The sequence below is a fragment of the Cydia pomonella genome, chromosome 9, assembly GCF_033807575.1.
Source record: "Cydia pomonella isolate Wapato2018A chromosome 9, ilCydPomo1, whole genome shotgun sequence".
Taxonomy (NCBI): domain Eukaryota; kingdom Metazoa; phylum Arthropoda; class Insecta; order Lepidoptera; family Tortricidae; genus Cydia; species Cydia pomonella.
The window spans coordinates 10069913-10093668 of record NC_084711.1 but is presented as its reverse complement, the minus strand read 5'-3'; the positions used below and the strand labels follow the sequence as shown (position 1 = coordinate 10093668).

General features: G+C 36.5%; 2 protein-coding genes and 1 long non-coding RNA gene across 5 annotated transcripts in view; 2 read left to right on the top strand and 1 right to left on the bottom strand.

The window, feature by feature from the left end:
- The window catches only part of LOC133521310 (atrial natriuretic peptide-converting enzyme-like), a 52715-nt gene extending 49129 nt beyond the window's left edge, over nucleotides 1-3586 (top strand). For both annotated transcript variants that reach the window (XM_061856201.1, XM_061856202.1), the window contains 4 exons: nucleotides 102-280; nucleotides 882-1098; nucleotides 2064-2212; nucleotides 2648-3586. In XM_061856201.1, the coding sequence (XP_061712185.1) occupies nucleotides 102-280; nucleotides 882-1098; nucleotides 2064-2212; nucleotides 2648-2833 (731 nt within the window). In that variant the 3' untranslated portion in view covers nucleotides 2834-3586. The remainder of the gene's footprint in view (nucleotides 1-101; nucleotides 281-881; nucleotides 1099-2063; nucleotides 2213-2647) is intronic.
- LOC133521318 (uncharacterized) overlaps nucleotides 1-23756 on the bottom strand; it is a 205197-nt gene that overhangs the window by 17938 nt on the left and 163503 nt on the right. The gene's annotated exons all lie outside the window — the stretch shown is intronic.
- LOC133521305 (uncharacterized) overlaps nucleotides 6972-23756 on the top strand; it is a 27113-nt gene continuing 10328 nt past the window's right edge. For both annotated transcript variants that reach the window (XM_061856189.1, XM_061856188.1), the window contains exon 1: nucleotides 6972-7135. In XM_061856189.1, the coding sequence (XP_061712173.1) occupies nucleotides 7079-7135 (57 nt within the window). In that variant the 5' untranslated portion in view covers nucleotides 6972-7078. The remainder of the gene's footprint in view (nucleotides 7136-23756) is intronic.

The following is a 23756-nucleotide window of genomic DNA, read 5'->3' as shown; positions in this document are numbered from 1 at the left end:
ATGATATAATTTTATCCGGCTTAAGAAGTAGACTGTATAGGAATATGAATTCCGATATTGTGGCAACTACTGTACCTCCTAATGTCAGTGTTATCTCTCAGAGTGCGGCCTGCCATCGGGCCGAGTCGCGCAGGCGACAGCCGGAGTGGACGGCCTCCTGAAGTCCGCGCAGCCCGGCGACTGGCCGTGGCACGCCGCCCTGCTGCGCTCCCACGTGCACGCCTGCGACGCGGCGCTGGTGCACCCCGCCTGGCTCATCACTACGGCTTCTTGCTTCCAAGTAACAATAGTCTTATACGATACTACTCAAATATACCACATACAAAATCCAACATCATATGTAGTTGGGGTTGTTGAAACCCTAGAGTCAGACCAAGCTAAGTCGGCAGCGATTTTGATAGCCTAGCCTGTGCGAGTGTTTAGTAAACGTGATAATTTCATAAACGTTTGACATTTAAAATAACACTTGCACTCTCTGGGCTGTTAAAATCGCTGCCAATTTATCTTGGTCTGACTCAATACTTACATAATGTACAACAATAAGCAGCTCGTGCTCAAGTATTTCTGCTTGAACAAAAGAGTATCGTAGAGTATAGTTACTATGGTCTCGTGTCCCAGGGTCCCAGGCAAATATATATTTTCTTTCGTTCTTCCTTTTAAGTCGGTCCCTCACTGCTAGGATCATGACTCCACTATCGGAATTGGTTGCTTTTTTAGAAAACGTTGATCAGTGATCCATTTGGGTCGATGTTTGTTCACACCATCACGTTGGACTGGGCCCTCTCTTCTTTCGCTTAGCTAATTACTAATCACTCTAATCAGTGGTCTTTTACAGAAAACCTCGTTTGTTTTACCTCAATTAAACAGTATGTTATCAACAGGGTCAACCGAAAGCAGAGTGGACGGCTAGATTAGGCACAGTACGGATACAGAGCACGACGCCCTGGCAGCAAGAGCGACGAGTTGTCGGCATGGTTCGCTCCCCGGTGGAAGGAAGCATGTTGGCGCTGGTGAGATTGGAAGAGCCTGTGGAAATGACAGACTTCGTACGGCCAGCATGCTTGCCGGTGGATGGTCTCAATCCAGAGGAATATGAAGGTTAGACATCTAAAAGTTTCCCGTGTGACAAAACTTCGGCGATGAGCCTCTCATTTGTTTTATAATAGGTACCAGCCAGATTTTTGAAAGCCATGGCCATCAAAAGACTATTAGACGGCATTCAATATGACTCGTCCAATCCCACATCTTCCGAAAAGATTCGACATGTGAGACGAGAAAAGTACCTATAATATTTACCATTTTTAGGGTTCCGTAGCCAAATGGCAAAAAACGGAACCCCTATAGATTCGTCATGTCCGTCTGTCTGTCCGATTATGTCACAGCCACTTTTTTCCGAAACTATAAGAGCTATACTGTTCAAACTTGGTAAGTAGATGTATTCTATGAACCGCATTAAGATGTTTACACAAAAAAAGAAAAAAAAACAATAAATTTTGGGGGTTCCCCATACTTACAACTGAAACTCAAAAAATCATTTTTCATCAAACCCATACGTGTGGGGTATCTATGGATAGGTCTTTAAAAATGATATTGAGGTTTCTAATATCATTTTTTTCTAAACTGAATAGTTTGCGCGAGAGACACTTCCAAAGTGAAAAAAAGTGTGTCCCCCCCCCCCTGTAACGTCTAAAATAACAGAATGAAAAATCTAAAAAAAATATATGATATACATTGCCATGCAAACTTCCACCGAAAATTGGTTTGAACCAGATCTAGTAAGTAGTTTTTTTAATACGTCATAAATGGTACGGAACCCTTCATGGGCGAGTCCGACTCGCACTTGGCCGCTTTTTGTAGTTTGTTTGCCATATTTGTCAGCTTTCGTGTTTAGATTTAGCTTTGCTCTTTGTTTACCTTGGATAGTTCCGAACTATAATTCCCACATGTAATGCAGATGCTAATCGGAATCATCATGAAAAGAATTACTTGTTCGACAGAGACAGATCTCTCAGATTCTAAAAAGAGATTCTTTGTGATGTGAGATGTTTTGTTGCATGTTGTAGTATGCAACACACTGGGCTGGACGCGCAACAGAGACCAGGTGCAGCGGATCCAAGTACTCCCGAGTCCCATGCACAACTGCGAGAACGCAAGCATCGCCACCGTCAACGGCATCTGTGCCGAGCCGATGTACAATCAGGATGACTGCGACGTAAGAACTACTAGCTTTATCATGTCATCTAAACAGTTTGGTTGCCAACAGACAGGTTTTTCATGAGAGATTGTGAATTCTAAGATGTATTCTGGTAGTTATGTATCACTTCCAAATGAAGCTTAGTTTGGATTTTTTACGCTGACATGATAGAATTAGAGCAATCATGCATAGATTTTCAAACTTTCAACGACTGCCTACGCCTATCAGAGCTGTTTAACACAGAACCTTTATAGTACTTGCGTTTCTATAAAAAATGCGATAATTTGTAACAGTAAATTTGTCAGCTGAAGTAAATGGCGCTGTAACGCTCCATACCGTACGTGAAAACGAATATCGCTGTACACGGCCTTTAACTTTTGTACTACTTTTCACGTCTTTCAATTACTTGGTCTATTATTGTTATAGCATATAACTGATATTACCTGTTTACAGGAGGAAGAATACGCAGGGAGCTCCATGATGTGCTTTGACAAGCATAGCAAACACTGGTCGTTGCTAGGTGTGAGCGGGTGGCGCATCGCCTGCTCCAAGATCGGGCTCGGCCGTCCACGTATCTACGACTCCGTGACGTCGCATATCGACTGGATCCGACGCACCATCGCCAACGCCGCGAGGTGACCTGACCACTGTGTGATCAAGCCAGAATGAAATTACCAAATGTGTTCATCAGCCGCATATTATTAGAGAACAGTTAAAAAATATTTGTGTCAAATTTAGAAACAGACAGAACATAGTAACAGCAAAAAATGCAAGCCTCATGTAGTCGCGACTGAAGGGCATGTCCGATAATTTGTTTCTTGCTCAAGACTTTTGACATCAGGTGTTAAGCACACTTTTAGAATGGGAGACCCATTCACGTTGTATAATAAAAGAAAAATGTGAAATACCAATTTTTTTTCTAAATGTGTGCTTAAAACCTTATGTACCTAAGCTTACTTGGCTGTAGGTATCCTATCCTGATATTAATTGTGTCATTTGTATGTATTGTTAAGTTTGAAGATTGAATTGTGGACAAATATGGTAGTCATTGGTGTAATTTTAAAACCGAAACTAGACTTTTTTCAAAGATATTCAAGGGAAAAGTTAAGGTCTCTTAACAAATGTTTCTAGTTGTGATCATTGGTTTGTATATGAAATTAACATAATGAGTACATTTCTGTTATACTGTTTAAAATTTTATTTTAACTGTTATGTAAGGTACAAAATGACTTCTAATTGGAAGTCTCTTAGATGTATTTCAAAACCTAGTAATTATAAGATAATTAATTTATTATATATGAAGTATGTACAATTTGTAAGTAAGTATAATTTGACTGTAAATACTTTTTTTATATAAGAAAAACCAAATTCAAAATAAAACTTTTGTAATGATTCATTTTGTTTCAATTAAATTTCAATTCAATGCTGGTTGACTGACTGCTGGCCTTTCAATTGTGGCTGGGTTTACTTTTTTAGGATGTCCATTTTTGATTAATTTATAAAGTTTTATGAAATTCCTATTCACTACAAGCTCGTCTTTTCTGATTGTAATAAATAAAAGAAATGTAAAAAGCTTCCATAAATTTTTATACAAGTTAATAAAAAATGAATCAAATATCTTCCCTTGTTAGGATTGCAAGATTCATGATTTGATTATAGGTATACCTAGAATTTTCCAAATGAAAAATGCAATGGTGTTTGCAATTTTTATAAAATAAATGTCATATACCTGTCTAAAGAAAATTGGAGCTTTTAACAACAAGACCATTTAATGAGGATTAGAATTAAACAAGCGTGGATTTGTAACTATGAATATATTACACAAATTAAATGCTCACTCAATTGTCCAACTTGTAATAAATTATTTAAGAACACGTTCATCTTGCAATTCCTGTCTGATCTTTTCCTGTACATTGGGTGGCAAGTTCTTCAGCTCCTTATTTATGTATTCATTTAGATCTTTCAAGGGCTTGTAGTATTGGTGAACTATCTGCGAGCCTGCGAGCATGGAGAACGCAGCCGCGGCCGTGAACGCCATGTACTGCCCCCAAGTCACTCCCACAGGCATTTCAAAGTGACGAATACTTCTTGATTTTATCTTCAACAATGTCGTGTGCTTGCCTCTTTTTAAAAGTATTGTAAAAGTTCACTTCTCCCACTCTCCAGTTAATCATTGAAAACTCCAAAGATGCTCCCAGAACAAAGAATATGGGCAAGAACCTATACATGCCAAATGTCTTTTTCCCAGGCCATTTGTTCACTAATTTATGTAGCCAGCCTATTCTCATTTCAAATATGTACTAATAAAAGCACAAAGTAATTTCATTGCTTGCATAACATTTCATCTGAATCTAACCTCCCAGAGAATATAATCACTTGTAACTTGTAACCTCCTATGTTTACGTCAATGTCAAAGTCACAGTATGGAATGGTCGTTCAGATACTATTGAACGAAGAGTTATTGCTGGTAGATATCAACAGTAAACATACTATATCAGAATCACGAACTTACAGCACATACATATTATGTTATCATGGACCTCTTTAATATATTTATATTAATGATATCTCTTGCGCAAACTGAACATAGTTTCAGTGAAGATAGTAAAGATAGTAACATCATGTAATATTTGATCGTTCTCCAATCTGGAAAAAAATAGCATTCATAATATATATTTGTGAATTTTGTCAGTATCTACTTAAAATTTGTTTTAATAATAATTTATTACAATATAGAATATTTATATAACATACAATATCAGTGAGAGGCTCATAAAGTCTTAAAATTAGCTTTAAACAAAACCGTTACGTTTTAATGCATATGGAACGCATCTTTATTGCAAATTATACTAAAATTGACATTTAAAATTTTAGGTTATGCTGGTTATGTATGATAATAATTTTATTTGAGTTTTGAAAAGCCGATGTTTGTTTGTGTAATGTTAATGCCTTGATTTAATATAGAAAGTGAATAAGAACTGATTGTATTAATCTCATCACCTAATTTATGCTATGTGAGTTATATGATATTATTTTACCTACTTCTTACCTATTTTCTTAGGATTTCATTAGGTTAAACTATTACCGTGGGATATTAAATATTATTCCGTAAATAACTCCTATTTGTTTATCGTAACACGTGAGATATGTGTGCATATGAATACGTAATGATAAGAATTACAATGCTTTTTACTTTAGTTTGTATTTGAGATATGACTAATACATTTGATTTACATTGATTGATTTACTCCCTTTCTTTTGGATGGTGCCGCTGCTCGGCTTCGCGCACTGTTTGATCGCAGTCAACCTAACACACTCTTCCTCGCTTCGCTCATCGTCGCACCTATCTAGCCTCTGTCACTAAAATTTTCTAAGTCCCAAACACCATTAAAAATTGGCGATTACTACCCTACCCTTCTCCATAACGGTCTTAGAGAAAAATGATACATGACTAAAGATACTTATTTTAACATTTCTTACATGATAAAGTAATAAAAGTTGGTGTCCTGTTGAAGTCCCAAGAACCTATCACCTATTGTGCAGACCTAAGAAATTCTAAGAAAAGTAAAAAGCATATTTTTCTTTATCAAATCCATGGTACTTCAAATTTTTCTTCAGTTCTTCCAGAGGTTAGTGTTTTATTTTATTTTATTCTGTTCTTGCCAACTAAAAAAAATTATTTAATTTTTCAGACTAAATTGCTACATTAGAGACATTTTAGTAAAACTAATGTGGAATGAATGTCCAACCAAGTAAATACACGAAAGTCAAAATATGACAAAAATTATATTGCAACTGTACCACCCATCAAATTGTCAGATGCCAAACGGCTGAAATTGCACAGTGAAAGCTGGGGATTGTTGACGGACTTCTACTTGGAATCAGTTAAAATAAATCGATACAGAGGCCAAGTATACTCAGCTGCTATTATAAAAATAGGAGACAGAGCTGGTCAAACAGTATGTGTCCTGAGAGGACCTGTTGTAGGTGTGTTATTCGGACTTACTACTCAAGAATGGTTGGACATTGAAGGCATGGTGGAAAATGAACAACAGTTATTCTATAGATATTTTAAGGCAGGATTGCATGGAAATTTTAGCTGTGAACAGAAACTGTTTTACAATTTTTGTCTAACAAACCAAACATCCGAAGTTTTACTGGCATTTTTTACAAGATGTGTCAATACAAGAAATAAGGATAAGAGTGATGCTCTGCTTCAAATCAATGAGCTTAGGAAGTGCAAGCATGATGAATTAAGTTATTATATTGATTATTTGCAAACCAACTGTGATATAAATACCTAATTTAACATTTATGAGACATTTTAGTTCATAAGTAATTTTTTTTTTCCTTTTTTTGTTTGTTCTTAATTTTAAAATACCATGTGTTTTGTTTCGTTTCAAATGTTTCATCTGAATAAATTATGTGTAAACTTTTTGTGTCTAATGACTGTGTAATTAATAATTTTATTAAGAAATTAAAAATTTAAGCACTTCTTACTATTGTTGTTTTGAAATATATGCCTATACATTCATGTCATAATTATTTTTTGAGATCCCACACTAAGTGATTGAGTAGCCCCAGAAAACATGAAAACTGAATACCTAGTAAAGGAAATCCTTGTACAGCAGCAGGATAAGGATAACGCGACGTGTGGGCCGGTAGTCTGGGCGGCAGATTTAAGTTCGCCGTGGGCGTTGACATCGAATCGGTATCGTTTTTGTTAATAACGATCTTGAAACAACATTATGTGGGCTGCGGAAGGCTTCGACGCCGCATACGCGCCAGTAGGCTTTGAGCCAGCGCGGCGCGCGGACGTACGCGCAACGAACGAGCGAGCGCTCCCGACTGTAGCTGCAGCGATCGAGAGCAAGTCTCACTGAAATGGAAGTGGCAGGTCAATGGCGGCGGGAGTGGGCTGGAGCCGCCGAATATGGGAAGGTGAGGCCGCCGCGTCTACCCTCCGCTCGACTGAGCTTAAACGACCCAACTAAAGCTTATCAATAACTTCCTAGTATAAGTTTACATAACAAATACTAACACCTGTAAAAAAATTAGCATTAACAATGCTTTTAATACCACACTAGATAAGAATTTTAACTAGGTATGCAGACTTGCCTACAACATGACATGCTTTAGAAATCAATTAACCACCAAATATGGAACATGTTAAGTGGAATCCGTAGTTGCTAATTAAACGTTGATGAGAATGCGAAAGATAGGTGATGATATAGACGATATAGCTATGTTCTTTACCGGTTATACTTATGGCATTTCGATTAAGAAGCGGTCATTGCCAAAAGAGTAAAGCTGTCTTTCCTTATACGGTATTTAAAACTTGGAATGACGCGATTGCCCGAGCTACATAGCTAGGCTATTGCCTCAAAACCTAAATGGCACTAGTGTACCGTTACGGTAAGGTTCAACTTCGGAAAGAGGTCCCGCAGACCTGTCCGGCATGGTGTCTCGTTTTTCTTTGTTTCTTAAATTTTATGGAACATAAATATACCGCATATATAACCACTTTGCTTTTTGTATTTTTATGACCAACGTTATATTATAGCCCGTCTGGTTCAATGTTGGCCCTGGGTTACGAATTAACGATGCAAGTTTAGAAAAACAAAGCTTCGGCAACTGGGTAGAAGAAACCGCGCGCGGATATCTACTCGTATTAATTTTTAGGATTACATATTAAAATAATCTAGGTACCAGCTAGGTACCTATTCATGAAATGCCGTCTGAACCGCTTTACCCTACGACCTACTTTTGCCTCTGGTAAGGCTAAAAGTGCTAAAACAAACGGAAATCCGGGATAATTTAGGACACAAGTTAAATTGCACCTACTAAGCATAACTACCTATATGGAGACTTAATTGAAAATTAAATATAACTTTTCAGCTATTAAAATACACACACATCAAATAGTAGATTGTAAGGGATGAAATGGTGCCTTTCGCCGAATCGAGTTAAAGTCACTACTTTTGATGTCGAATATGTATAAGTAAAATAAAATACATGTGTATTTAAAAATAACATGACTCTTTTATAGTATTTCTTGGTTTAGGTGAAAGTATCGTTATTTAAATGGAATGGAGAGTTGAATATCAGAATAGAAATTGTACAACAAATCTATTAAAAACCAAATTTTAATACTAGTTTTTTCAGATAAGAAAAACAATACACACCTGCATACATACATATAATACTTAGAATAAGTCATAATCATAAATACTTAGATAAATAAATAGTTCATAAGATAAGATCGGGTACCTACACAAAAACTGTAAGTGAGTGCAACATTCGCCGATAAACGTTATGTTTGGCGAAATATTATTTAATGTATATTGTACCAACTTTTTTTTGGATAAATAAAAAAAATAGCTTAAGTATCGTTAAAAAATTAGAAATAAGATAGCAGAAGCGTATCACTTTTAGCCCGCTTCATATATAAACAATAACCCACTCAGAGCATAAAAAATTAAATATATATATCTCAACCGACTCTACGTCAATTAACACTCGTCTCTTAATAATGTAGTGCACTAGAAGCATAAACATTGTAGCTAAGTGTAGGCTACCTATGTATTCTAATATGTAATTATAAAACCGGCAATGATCCCATAAGAATTACGTGACAGCTATAAGAAATAACGCAACGCATAGTCACAAGTCGTGAGATAGTGCGCCATATTTCAAGTAAAACAATGGAGATCGCGGATCCGTAGTGATTATCGAACGGAGAAAGTCGCGACGGATGCGAGGAAGCTACCGATCGCTTTGTCTATTCTATTAGACAACTTCCTGTTCATTAAAATTAGAACTTGCAGCACATCTCAACTGCCTACTACTTAGTATGATTGTGTTGTTACTAGTACTAACTACGCAAGTGGCTTTCCGTAACTTATTCAGGGTGCAATCTTAACGTTTGGTTTTACAAGAGGAAGTTTTAATAAACTTAAACACTTTAATGAGAACTACAAATTCAAGGACAGAACACACGACTTTACTTCCAAATAAGCTTATCCAGGAATTAATAATACACATCGAAGCACGGACGTAGCACCAAAGTTTTTGTTGACGTTAACTGACAGCATCACATTAGTTCATTGCACGTGTATGTTTTAGTCAATTTTGTTCCTGCTCTACGATGCGAATTACCTATCCCTGTTTGCAAATAGATATTATATTTGCATTACAAACAATGCCATTAGAAACTAGTCCCAACATCCGAATGTCATTAAATTGGAAAGTGTCGCTCTTCCGAACAATGGGTAGTACCAGTATCTAGTTTACAAACACAAAACGTTTTGTCGTGACATAAAACGCAAAAATAGGTATCACTAAGTAGTTTTCTTTGTCGTCACATATTATCATAGGTTCTATGATAATAAATACAATGAATTTGCATCACATCCTCTGTAATCTCATTATAAAGATAGGTAGTGGTTACCTCAGTCCCTTAGACGCGTAGGTGACCAGTTGGCCCCAGTGTCATCATAACTGTGGCGAACTTTTGTTTGAAACTTATTGAATAAAAACATTAGCACACTTAAGTAACTTTTTTGCCTACAAATAGCATTGCAACATTTTAGTTTAACATAATATTTACATTGGCGATAAGATACGGAACAAATTGAAATAAGCAACTAAGTGGCCCTATGAAGAGCTATTCTATTTCCTATGTTCAACGGATAGCCGGACAATGTGTAAGGTATAAGATATTGTTGAACCATGATAAATTACTTTGATAATGATATCTTCTAGACAACTATTGATATGAAATTGTATGATCTCTCAATGAATGAAGGGCTTGCGTAGGCTAGTCGCTGTCTACGAGAGAGGTCCTATATATGTTCGAGTCCTAGTGAGAGTATTTATTTGTGTGATGAAACCAACTGTTCTGTATAGATAGATCGAAGCTTATATATTCTTTCCATCATCATCTTCTTCGCGTTGTCCCAGCATTTTGCCACGGCTCATGGGAGCATGGGGTTGGCAACTAAACCCATGAATTGGCGTAGGCACTATAAATAAATAAATAAATAATAATAATAATAATAAATAAATATTATAGGACATTAGTACACAAATTGACTAAGTCCCACAGTAAGCTCAATAAGGCTTGTGTTGAGGGTACTTAGACAACGATATATATAATATATAAATATTTATAAATACTTAAATACGTAGAAAACACCCGTGACTCAGGAACAAATATCCATGCTCATCACACGAATAAATGCCCTTACCAGGATTTGATTGAACCCGGGACCATCGGCTTCGTAGGCAGGGTCACTACCCACTAGGCCAAACTGGTCGTCAAAGTACTAGTGTTTACGAAAGCGACTACCATCTGACCTTCCAACCCAGAGCCTACGCCTTATTGGGATTAGTCTGGTTTCCTCACGATGTTTTCCTTCAGCGAAAAGCGACTGGTAAATATAAATGATGATATTTCGGACATAAGTTCCGAAAAACTCATTGGTAAATACGAGCCAGGGTTTGAACCCGCGACCTCCGGATTGCAAGTCGCGCGCTCTTACCGCTAGGCCACCAGCTTTCTTTCCATGAAACTTGAAATTGTGCTCACGAGCATTGGATAAAGACATCATTGAACGAATAAAATAAACAACCGGTCATATTTGTTTTATGAACGAGGACTCGTGATTTTTTACAAATTCGGCAGTTGAATGGTGGGCGTGTATTGATTTAAATAGTTAAGTATACGTGTACGACATCTGGTATTGAACTTATTTTCAAACGTGTCAATTTGCTTTAAGAAAAACTAAAGTAAACCTACCTACACAATGTGTAGCTCTGGCCATGATTTGCAATTTAGATTAGCTCTACCTCTACTGTATCACAATTTGTATCCAACGTATTTTTTTGCTGACTTTAGTAATACATTTATAATGATATAAAAGTATATAAATAACTGGCAAGCTTTTTTAAGGCAAATAAATAAAGGTGAACGTAACATCTTTCGAATGCTTTTGGCAGATTTTTTGTAAGAGAAGCTTACATTCGAATAGGTAGGTAGACCCAGAAACAAAAAGTAGTTGCTATAAAAGTATTTCGTAATAAAGTGTAGTTTTTGCGCTCCTAGATTCATAGGAAACTTTATTGTTAGTAATTACGGGTTACGTACTTTAGGGTTCCGTTTAAGTGCATCCATCCATCGATATGACTTGATTGAAACTTACGTTACATACAAACTAATACCGAAAGAAAGTACATTCTTTCCGAGAGCAAACGCATTTGAAATATATAATCTATATAGGTGCGTATAAACGAGCACATCATAGTCAGTATTTGAGGTGTTCGTCGATCTTGCGTAGTCGACAACTACCTAATATTACTAAAAAGCTTTATTGACATAATTGTAGGAAAAACTCTAACAGTTTAGATATTATAAAACTAGATACACAGGGTACATGCTACATGTAACTGTTGAAAAATTGGAAAATTAAAAAAATCCTGATTATTGAATATCTCCGTGTCCTAAATAAATGACAAAAATTGATTCCCATCTTATTTCTTCCCTTGAACTCTTCAAAATACAATACGTATTCAATGTCGTTTTGAAAAACTTCAAGATATTATAATTTCCTATACTTGAACAAGGAAATACGATTTGTTGCCAATTAAACTTATTTCACGAGAAAAACTATATATTTGAAAGCGCTCTCTATACATGCTAGTCTAACTCGCTCTTGGCCACTTCAATTTACGGCACAACGAGACAGGCACCCGGCGACGGGTCATGGCTCCACAAGGTCTTGGTCTTGTCACTTAATTAGATCATTCGATAGCCGCATAGATAAAGATTGATAGTAAATTGAGGCTTGCCCAAGATAAAAACGAGGTAATGTTAACCTAACCTGAGATTCGAGACGCGTTGATGTCTTTTTCATTGCAAGATGCAAACTCAAATTACGATTAGAAAGTTTAGATTATTATCAGTACTCAGTAGGAACGTAGAATGTTGCTAACCTTATAATCTAAGGATAAAACCGCGTTGATGTTTTTTTCATTGCAGGATTGTAATTGGAAGAAAATTCTAATTATCTACGTTAAGAAAGTTTAGGTTTAGCGCAAAAACGAAACTCTTTTGCTACATTTCGCGCGTGACACAAATTGGCCTGCTTTTGTTTGCCGCAACAGATTATTGTGGTCATGTCAATTACTCAAAACAACACCTTTCACTGATTTGTGAAACATAGTTTGATGTAGAATTCTTATTAAACATATGTACCGGTCTTTATTTGTATTGACAACATGTATGGAACGGTGTTGGCATACTAAATAATATGACAAAGCTCGGAACCGCGCGGAGCCAGCCTGTTCACAAAAACAAAGAAAACAACGGGCTCGTCCTTCATTCTTATTCCTTTTAATTCAAATATTTATGCTTACACATACAAACACACACAAAATGTAAAGCCTCGAACGATTCATTGTCATTCAGCTACTTAATGTAATCATCATGAAGATGAGCCATCACGTCAAGGATAGAAAACTAACTTATACTATGGTACGTATCAACAGTCTACATCTAAAGACATTATTTTCTTATTGTACTGTGCCAGTATTCTCAATACTAAATATGCGTTAGACTTCAGAAACCAGTATAAGGTGTGATCTTAGACTAAGCATTGTTATTGTAGATGGATTAAGTTACATTAGAGACGAGCTGATAGTCGAGTAAACGTTGGGTTTAGCTGAGGTTGTTGGTCGGGGCTCGTGTGCAGGTGCCGGAAATCCTGCGTAAAGGCCGCGGGCCGGGCCGAGGCTGCGCCAGACCATCCGTGTTACCATCGTTATTACCAGCAGCCTAATGTCGTTTAATGATCATTTAACTAGCAATCATCAAGCCAGTGCTAACATTAACCTGAAGGTAATCTGACAGATTTATGCCCACACTGAAATTAATCATTACATGTATGTTTACGTCTAGCCTTCCTCTAATCCTCGATAACAATAGTAAAGTAAAAAGTACTCGCTTTCTCATGATTGCGTACAAATGTCGTCAGAATGGGAAATATGTAAATATGACCAATATCTAACGGTTTAGCAGTATCCATGACGGGCAGATGACCTGTGAGTCACAGCGACAAAAGAAATCGAATACTTGGGCACCAATTTCGTAATATCAATTTCAATGGCGTAATCAAGGACGTTGACTCGTAAATCTCAATGCAAGGATGAATAGGTACTATTTGCAAACGTATGCGTTACCTGCAGGTAATAGTTGCAGTTTACGAGTACGATACGTTTTATATTTGTGTAATAATGTCCTATAATATTTATATAATCGTAATAGTTGGTATACCTACATTAAAAAGACTAATAGAGCTGATACGTTTCTAACAGAACAGGTTTTCTTAAATTAATCTAAATAACACTTGATCAACCACCTTTCAAAGCACTACATTGTTGGAATAAGAAGTTTCGTTGCTCATATGCGTTATTTCCCCAACTAGAAAATCTGGGAAATTTCATATACGTACCTAAGCGGACGATAATAATTTGCAAGAATCAGTACAATCTTATGTTCAAAGTTTTTGAGATATCTGTTAGTACATAGTGTCGGACATCTCACAATACGGAAATAACAAATGGCTTCAGTCAATCTAAACATGCCAATAATTCATTATAGCAACGAACAGTACTATTAGTAACAGGTATTGGTTAATATAAAGTACGTCAGCATCGGATCATTCGGATCGAAGTTCGGACTGAATCATTAGGATATGTAAATCATCTGAGGTGAATCAGTTGAACGTGGGGATTTTTAAGTGGTTTCTTGCGAGTCGGTGGATATGGCGCGCTCGCCCCCGCGAGTCGACGACCCGCTCGACGCGGATCACACCACTCTGTTCGTTGTAAACCTTAATTATACAAGGTACAATAAAATTCGCAATAATTTAACAAGAGCATAGAAAAACTAATGACGTTGTTCTGAAGTCATCGGGGCGGTACCTATCGGTCAACTAAGTATGTACCTTGAGTTGACAGGTACTCCTATAGATACTTAAATTCTTAATTTAGGTGTCGTATTGTGTTAAACTTGTTGTCCCAAGTTTACAGTAGTGTTTATAATTTAAAAAAGTGAAATAGGTGAATCCTCCGCTCAGGTCACTTAACATAACGGTACTTTTAAGATAACAGTGTTGTTGCCAATAACATGACACAATCAACAGTGGCACGGGGGTGTTAAACTATCGCAAGTACTCGTCATTCATTTCACACGTTTTTCTGGACGCTATGTTAACCTGCTGACCGTTATCTGCCATCATCATCGCGTATGTGCCGCTACAGCGTCATGTCTCTCGAGATCAGTGGGTTGCGACCTTACTTTTGGTTTTCGTTGGCGTTCAATCACGTTATGACGTCACCTTATTTTCTGAGATAATTCGCCTTGATCCAATAATAATGACGGTTAAGGTTTGCAACAACGTTTCCGATTAACGATGTAGATCTAATTTAATTAAGGTTTTTTAACCGCAGACTTAATTGAATTCTTTGAAAACTTTAAAACAAAGGCAACACGAAAATGACTTCCCGTTGAAACTTGGCTACCTAACGTTTGATAAAATAAACAAATGGTCCTGATCATAGTTATATTATTAAACGTTACCGAATCAATGAAAAAGAGTTGATTGATTAGATGCTGTTAGTTGTTGCTGCAGAACGATCTGTTCGCCGAAAACTAGTCAAACGGCATCTGCTATAGCGAATTCGCAATTAGCTTAATTAAGACCGATGGCTTGTTTTATTACTGTCGGTTTTTGGTCATAGATGTAGGCGCGTCGAAAATATTCCGTAAGCTCTATTCTAGAACGCGCTAAATAACTGGTTTAAAGATTAAATTTGAACAATCTCTTCAACTAATTTTCAGAAGACATTTATTATCTTTTGAAATCTCAGAATTTTGACTACATTTAGTAAAAGAAATTAGTCCCTTATTGGTTCCCTGGTTTGTTCTTATTAGCTAGTACTACACTAGCAATATCTTATACCTTTAAACGAGCAATTCTTGTATATATATAAATATATATATTTCTGTGATCTCGGAAACGGCTCTAACGATTTCGCTGAAATTTGGTATATGGGGGTTTTTGGGGGTATACAATCTATCTAGATTAGTCTTATGTTTGGGAAAACGCGCGTTTTCGAGTTTTCATGCGTTTTTCTTTCGACGCAGAATATGGTCGCTAATTTCGTGTTGCCGGCCACTGTCTGTCTGGTCCAGCAGGTTAAGACGCGGACTGCTAAATGAGTGTTACGGGTTCGAATCTCGCCCGGTGACTAACTTTTGTTTTTTTTTATATGTTCAAGTTTATATATAATTTTTTAATTTTTATTGTTTTAGACAAGTTTAATTTAGTAAAAAACTGTAGTTAAGATTATCACCTATAGACCACCATATTACAATAAATAGTTATAACCGAGCAAAGCTCGGTCGCCCAGGTACTATATACTTAAAGTAGTTACTATAATGGTCTACCCATATATAGGGACTAAAACCGAATTGCTTTGTGGTTTGTGCACAACCGCTTCCGCTAGTGGAAAATCAAATGCACGCGAGGGCAGTCCACCGTTGGATTAGATTTGATTTAGGTTTAGATTACACACATAATAGACATTCAGGCTTGAGAGATGACACCCACTATGAGCTGCAGAAGTTCATTCATTGTTCATTGGAAAAGATGGCAATCACCCGACTCGCAATTTCATTTCGCCCCCGCATCGGCGATCACGTCACTACGGCAAATAAATGTACTTGCCACCGAAGGTCGCCTATGCTCGCACTGCTAAGTCTGAGCAGGTTTTACAACAATTGTTCCGATAAGATATGTTTTATCTGCTGACTCGCCATTGTGTAAGTCCATAAGAAACCTACGCATACCAATGAATAATTACTAGATCCTGGATAAAAGACAGTAGGTATTCTATAATTTCTGTAAGTACCGCAGACCGTAAAAAATGACAGAAATAAATCATCCCCAAAAAGTGAGCTCTAAATTGATTTTCACCACACCAGCTCGTAAAGGTTCACTTTATTCTACAAAAACTGATGAGAATGTTGCATTTTATCCACAACAATCCTCGCGTTGGTGCAGTGAATAATCTTGTGTTCATTCGGATGCAAAAAAAAAAAATTAAGTAACCCTCGTGCCTTAAAACCCTCGCCACACTCAATATTAGGGAAACCTATTATTCCTCGGCGGTTTTTTCTTTTATGATATTTAGAAAAAACGCTACAGAATTGTTAAGGACCGTATCGAAAAGAAAGTAGACAACTTTTCAACTGCATATTTTTTTTCACGGACGTCATAGACACAAATATGTTTTATTGAAATATAAACCTATTTCTTAACTCTACTAGTAGCTCTGTGAGCTGTAGACCTCGCGAGCATAGCTTAAAAGTGAATAAATGTATGGCTCTACTGTTTAAAAGAATTTATAAAAACTACATTGTCAAAAATACAGGGTGGCCAAATAAGAAGTATACATTTTGTTTTTAAATTTTAACTGTATTAAGTTCAAAAATTATTAAGTATTGTTTTAAAAATATATTCTTCAGGGTTGGCAAATTCATGCGAAACATAATGTCTCACATATGTCCACCTCTAACAGCAGGCAAATGTAAGCCCTTATCATCCCAATATTCAGCATCTATTCGCACATTTTTGGCATTATCTTAGTACATTTGTGTCGAATACTCGGTTTTAACTGTTTAAATGTCATCAGCTCGTTAGCATAGACACGTAATTTTAGATAGCCCCACAGAAATAAGTCAAGAGCTGCAACATTTGGGGAATTCGGGTGCCAATCACTGTCACTTTTTTCAAAATTAATCGAGCAAACAACGTGTTTTAAACAACAGAAACATTTGAGATAAAATTGCTTGCTGCTAGTGGTAGACATTTGGCAGAAATTATCTTCCGTATACAAATGCCAACCCTGAATAATATATTTATGAAAAAATATTTAATAAAATTTCCACTTCTTGTAATTATAATTTAAAAACCAAGTGTATCATTCTTATTTGTCCACCCTGTACATAATTTTCGAATAGGGTGGTCCAACTTTACTTTGTATGTGGAAAAAAAATGAAATAGATTTTATCTTCACAAGGCTCCCTTTAGTATATAATGAAATAATTTGAACTAATTTTCAAATGATTTAGTGGTCGCTGTACTCGCTATGATTTTGTGATTTGCAATATCATCATACAAATTAAAAAATGCAAAGTAACCAAAAAGTTAAAAAAAAACAACTGCCATATTTTTAACATACTTAGGATTAATAAATAAAACGTATAAGAAGTCCTTAAGGACATTTCCAAGGCAGAATTATTGATGGGTCAATTTATTTTCATACAATTGTTTATGGCAGAATTGTTTTATTTATAGCGACGCCTAAATGATGTTTAATGCTCTAAATTTTGCTAGGGATACTTGTTACGTATATTGGAATAAAAAAAACCCGCATGGAAAAGAAATTTTCATTACTTTATATTTTTGGACCACCTATTATCGAATATCAATGTCATTCAGTTATCATGCATTTCGCTCGTACTCTACGGAGTCCGTACATGTATTGGCGCAAGCGAGACGCATGATAAATAAATAAAATGGTTCATATATAATTAGTGGATTCTAATAATGTCAGTGTACGTTCGAAATTGGCCTGTAAGTTGGAACCGTGATGCTTCATCGTACGCGTCGGTTTGTTTGGTTTGTCAGTCTTTTCAGAATTTTTTCCTCCTCGAAGTCCTTGAATCGCAATAGAAGGAGTTTCACAGTCTTAATTTTAGCGAGGCGATCCAAAAGGCTTGAACCTGAGAAAGCGCAACGTATAAACAACCTACAGCAAGATACCTCAGGTCAACCACTACTCTAAGCAATGTAAAGGTAACGTTCGGATTTCCGACCGCAGCTGCACTACTGCCGCAATATTTGTAACGCAACATTACTGCCAACTGCATTACTGTCGCTGACTGAATAATGTAAGTTCTTTAGGACGCCAAGTTCTTGTAACAGTGCCGTTATCAAATCTGACCACTACAACCTAAAGGCGAGGAACGGGTAGAGCATGATTAGAAAGATACATCAAACAATGCCAACGGACCTATTTTCAGTAAATGACCTCAAAATGGCATCATTGGGCCGTCTCAACATGCAACAAAAATAACGAAACAAAAACATACAAAAACTCTGAGCATTTTAACTTTTTAAGCCAGTCAAGACCTATGTTGGTGCTCTAAATACCGCACAGCAAGGTAGCAAACTGTTCAACTGATTTGGGTTTATACTAATATGCGGCCCCTGCCTGGTAATCTACCTGCTGGTAACTAACAGCAAAGATAATTTGAAATAGAGGTGTATTGTCAAAGAAAACTTTGTAGCCACCTAATTTACTGCCTTATCTTTCGACACGTGATTAAAACTTTTAGAACGCCATTTGACTTTGATCCTTATTATTTCACTAATATGTGTTCAATTTGTTAAATGTCAAAAACCGGCGCCATCTTACCGGGCACAACCTAAAGGTTATGGCGACATCGCTTGAAACGCTATACCTTTGCTTTGGCCTTTGATCTATTAGATGGCGCCACTTTCTCATCGCCGACTGTTAGTAATCTATATACACCAAAATTATCTACAACAATGCCACGTGCCGTACCGGAACTTTCTGCCGCGACAGCCATCTTGAAACATTGCAGCTCCGGCAGGAGCTGGGGAAAAATGCTATAAAAACAGTTTCCCTATTTTAGCTATGATATTCAATTTGGTAATTAAAGCAATATAACAAACATTTACGTTTAAACTTCTGTTCCTAAAATAATATCAATATTCCGATCTACAACTAATCTATAGAAAAGCCAAAGTTGATTAATCTAAAGTGTAAAATTTGCTCCGAAAAATTCTGAACATGGACCCCCCCACACATCGCACCCGTTTTCGCCTGCGCAACTGTCCGTATCCTTGAACTATAACGGCTGAAAAAAAAATTCAGACATAAAACCTGATACGAACGCGCTTAGCTTGATCAATCAACAATACGAAATTTAAATGCAAAAAATAATACAAAAAGTTACAATTCAGGGGATAGATCCAGGGACCTCTCTCTCCCTGCTACAAACCTTAATCAAAAATAGGAAATTAAAATGCCAAAAAAAAACAAAAAAGAATTCATTGTATGGGGTTGGAACCCAGAACCTCGTCATTGTAAAGCGAGCGTATTCCAACTGTGCCACGAGTGGTTATATGTGACACGGTGAAATTAGGCTACTTATTCTCGAGTAAAACTTAAATATCTAAATACCCCCTAAACCAGCGTTCTAAAATATCTGAATATTTCGCAAATCACTCAGTAAACATGTCTCACAAGGAAGACACTCTTATGATATGGATACGGCTATTTGTTTAGGCGTGACGTACCATGACTCCGCCATTTTGAAGAATTTCCAAAAACTGGATCGACAAAAAAAATCTATTTAATCATAGAATATGGTCACAAAATTTCACGCGAATCGGTTGAGAATTGCGACCTGTAGAGGAGAACATCCGGACATACGAAAGCAGATTGCCCGAGTCAAAACGTAGACCTACGCTACGCTTCGGTCAATTAAAACTAAAAATAAATTGGACATTCTATCATATCTGTCAAAATGGGGAAGATTAATTTAGAAGTGAGAAAAAATATTTTGGACGACTGGTGGAAAAATAAAGGGTTAACTATAAGAAAGCTTGCTAAAAAATACAATGTTAGCCCCGCAGGTGTACATAAATTAATTAATAAGTTTGGCACTACTGTTACCTTAGAAGATCTACCAAAGTCTGGACGAAAACGAGGCCCTTCCGACCCGGAATTGCAAAGAAGAGTCGTTCAAATGTTCAATCGAAAACCAACTCTGTCTATTCGGGATGCTGCTCGTAAAGCAAAAACTATAGGAATGATCCAGCGTATCAAGAAAAGGTGCAACCTGAAGACGTACAAAAAACAAAAACAGCCCAAACGTGATGAAAAACAGACAGTTGCTGTTCGAAAACGCACCAGAAAACTTTATGACCGAGTTCTTACAAAAAAAGTGCAGTGTATCATAATGGATGACGAAACTTATTGTAAATTCGATTACAAAACTCTACCTGGCCCACAATTTATAACAGTTTCGGCAAATAAAAAGGTTTCTCAAAAAGATAAGTCGATCAATATGGAAAAATTTGGAAAGAAAATTTTAGTTTGGCAAGCAATTTGTCAATGCGGACTGAAATCAAAAGCTTATTTCGCTACGGGAACTATAAATGCCCAAGTTTACCGCGACGAATGCCTACAAAAGAGGTTGTTGCCTTTTATCAAGAAGCACAGGATGCCTACATTATTTTGGCCAGACTTGGCCTCCTGTCATTATGCGAAAGTGACTAGAGAGTGGTATAAGGCCAACAAGGTAGATATTGTAGAGAAAGACATGAACCCGCCTAATTGTCCGGAAGTTCACCCTATCGAGAGATACTGGGCCCTTATGAAAAGATATCTTCAAAAAAATGCTAAGGCTGCAACTTCCCTTGCTAACTTTAAAAAAAAGTGGCATATGGCTTCTGAAAGCGTGACCAAGAAAGTCGTCCAAAACCTCATGCAGAACATCAAAAGGAAAGTCAGATTTCAGGCAAAGTAGGGGCATTGCAGTTGTTTATCTAAAAAAATATCCTTTTTCAGATTACATATTTCTATTTACTTTTGTTATTTTTCAAAAACACGATCTAATTATATAGCTTTTACACTAAGTAGTTGTCTACTTTCTTTTCGATACGGTCCTTACTTACCCGAATATCTTAACTATCATAAGGTAATTTAATAAACTATTTAATACGATATAAAATTAAGGGGTTGGGGTTTTTTATTTTGATAGAATAGGTTGACGAAAAAAAAAGACAAAAGTATCAAAGGAACAACTTGGATACATCCCGTTGTGACTTGGACATGATAATTTGAATTGTTTAATTTATATTATAATCATAGAAATAATATTGATATACATATGAAATCACAGATATGTTGAGCATTCAACAGATTTTCTAGCACAAATTACCTTAGAAAAATATACCTACTTAGCAATGGTCATATTTTACTTTTGCCTAAAACATTTTAGGAATCCTTTCTAAGATCGATTACTTGGTAACTTACAACGCAGATAACCAGTAATTAGAAATACAGCATATAAAAAACCTTAAGTTAAAAAGATACGGGACTAGTAAGTACGGGCCAAGGTACAACATGTTTTCGGTGTCCGCAAGCAAGTTTTTGAACAAGTAAGCTTCGTAATAGCACTTCCAATTGAGATAAGGCTGAAATGATCCTACCGTCGAGTAGCTAATTAACTTTAAGTTTTATTATCTATTAGCAAAACATAAAATACCTAATCCTTCTTGATGTAAAGTTAGGAATACTGATCGACTTTTCATGACACAATTAATATTTTAATTTTTACTTGAGATACGGGTTGCTTTCCGGTTTCGTTGATAGCTTGATTTTGATAATTAATTTAAAAAAATCAGATAATATAAATGAAATATTGCCAACTGTCCGAGGGAAAACTAGGCCCAAGGTACAACAGGAACCTTAGCCAACGTGCCAATCTTTAACGCTCCGTAGCGTAGTCATCTCTCTCTATCACTCTTTCATATTAGTGCTACAGTGACAAACTATCACGCAACGCAACTGCGTTTCGTTCTCTACAGAGCTTTAACGATTTGCACTTTGGCTACGCACCCAGTTTCCCCTACACTTTTCGAATTATTTTTAATCTTTCGCTTGCTCGGGTATCAATATTAGCACGAATTAAGGGATAAACAACAACTTTGCCCGATGTAAAACAAATAACTATAGTAGCCCCCGTAAACGTAATTTCCTATAATATGTATAACTTTGGAAAAATTACAGTCGTTTTTGAGGTCCGATATCTAAGCAATTAATGGAGTGTAACATGATTAAAGAAAAGCATGTTTTTTTTTATTATATACAAGGTCTGATGGCTAGGTCGTTCTTAGAAGCAAGATGTTTTTATGAAATACGTGTTTATAGTTTTAGGTGAAAGCTCGTCGGTCACGTACACAGGTATTCCACGATGACTTTGGATTTGCAACGAAGAATCTTAAATGTAGAATTGCCGTATCGAAATTATATCGAAACTGTATTGGTGCGGTTGGAAGCGCGTAGCCGCATTTGTTGCCTGAATGCGATGCAATTTTCTCAGAGGCATCGCATCGTCCGTTAGAAATATAGGATTGCCTATATTCAAACTTTATGAAATGCCCTGTTTTATTTAATTGAAGTGCAATAATAATTAAGAATTGGTATGGTACTAGCTAATTGTACCGTGGACGTGAAATTTATATTGTTTAGTAGGTATTTGTACTGAAGTTTCACTTCTGAATATGGTCCTATGCCTGTACTGCGAGCACACTGCGAGTAACTGCATGTTCTCGGCAGTTCGGTGTACGGTTGTACATCGACCGGCGCAACAGCGTTGGCGGACAGTTATAATAACAGTTGAGCTCATCATAAACCGTCGTCATGAATATTTCATATGAGAGCTTACTTGGAACTACGCAAAAACTGAGGAATTGTGGACCTCTCAAACACGCTTCACTTGTAACTTTCAAATATGTTATTTACCTACATAATATTTATATATATTTGGGCGTCTGGCTAGAGGTTTAACGGCTCCTAGCAGTCGGTAGTGACCCTGCCTACAAAGCAGGAGGTCCCGGTGGATTCGAATTCCGGTAAGGGCATTTATTTGTGTGTTCATTACGAATAATTGTTGCTGAGTTATGAGTGTTCTCTATTTATCTATTAAGTATGTACATATTTATCTATATATGTAAGTAAGCAGGTATGTATATCGTCGCCTAGTACCCATAGTACGAGCTTATTGTAAGATTGTCCCCAAAGATTTATTTACTTATCAAACAAAATTAACTTTAATAGTTACATCAAAACTATTTGTAATCAAATAAATATATGTGTACCTAGTGTACCTGCTCGTAGTGTACTTTTTAATGACTTCTGTGACACGGTAATCGGTTTGCCGAGATCCATGAATTAACGCAAGCATAAATTACGCTCGTGACAAATACTTTTCAGTAGCGACCTAAAAACCAGCTAGAAGTGTTTATGTTCTAGTGATTTTTTTTTGTTGTTAGCTGTGTAGGTTGACGTATATTCGAAGGCCTAAATTAATAGGACAAAAAAACCGGCCAAGAGCATATGGAGCCATGTTCGGTGTAGGGTTCCGTAGTAACCCTTCTATCACAATAGGCTAAACAGGAGCTATTAGTAAGTAATAGTAGATTGTTAACCACAAGGGCTGAAATGGTACAGTCTACTTTTCATATCGAATGCGAGGAAACGTAATTTAAGTAATAGACATATGGCCATGATTTTTTCCTTAAGGATTTACTTGAGATCGGAGATTTTGCATGTCAAGAGATAAATAACCCATACCTAGCGAAAAACATTTAGATTATAATAGTAATGAAAAAACAGG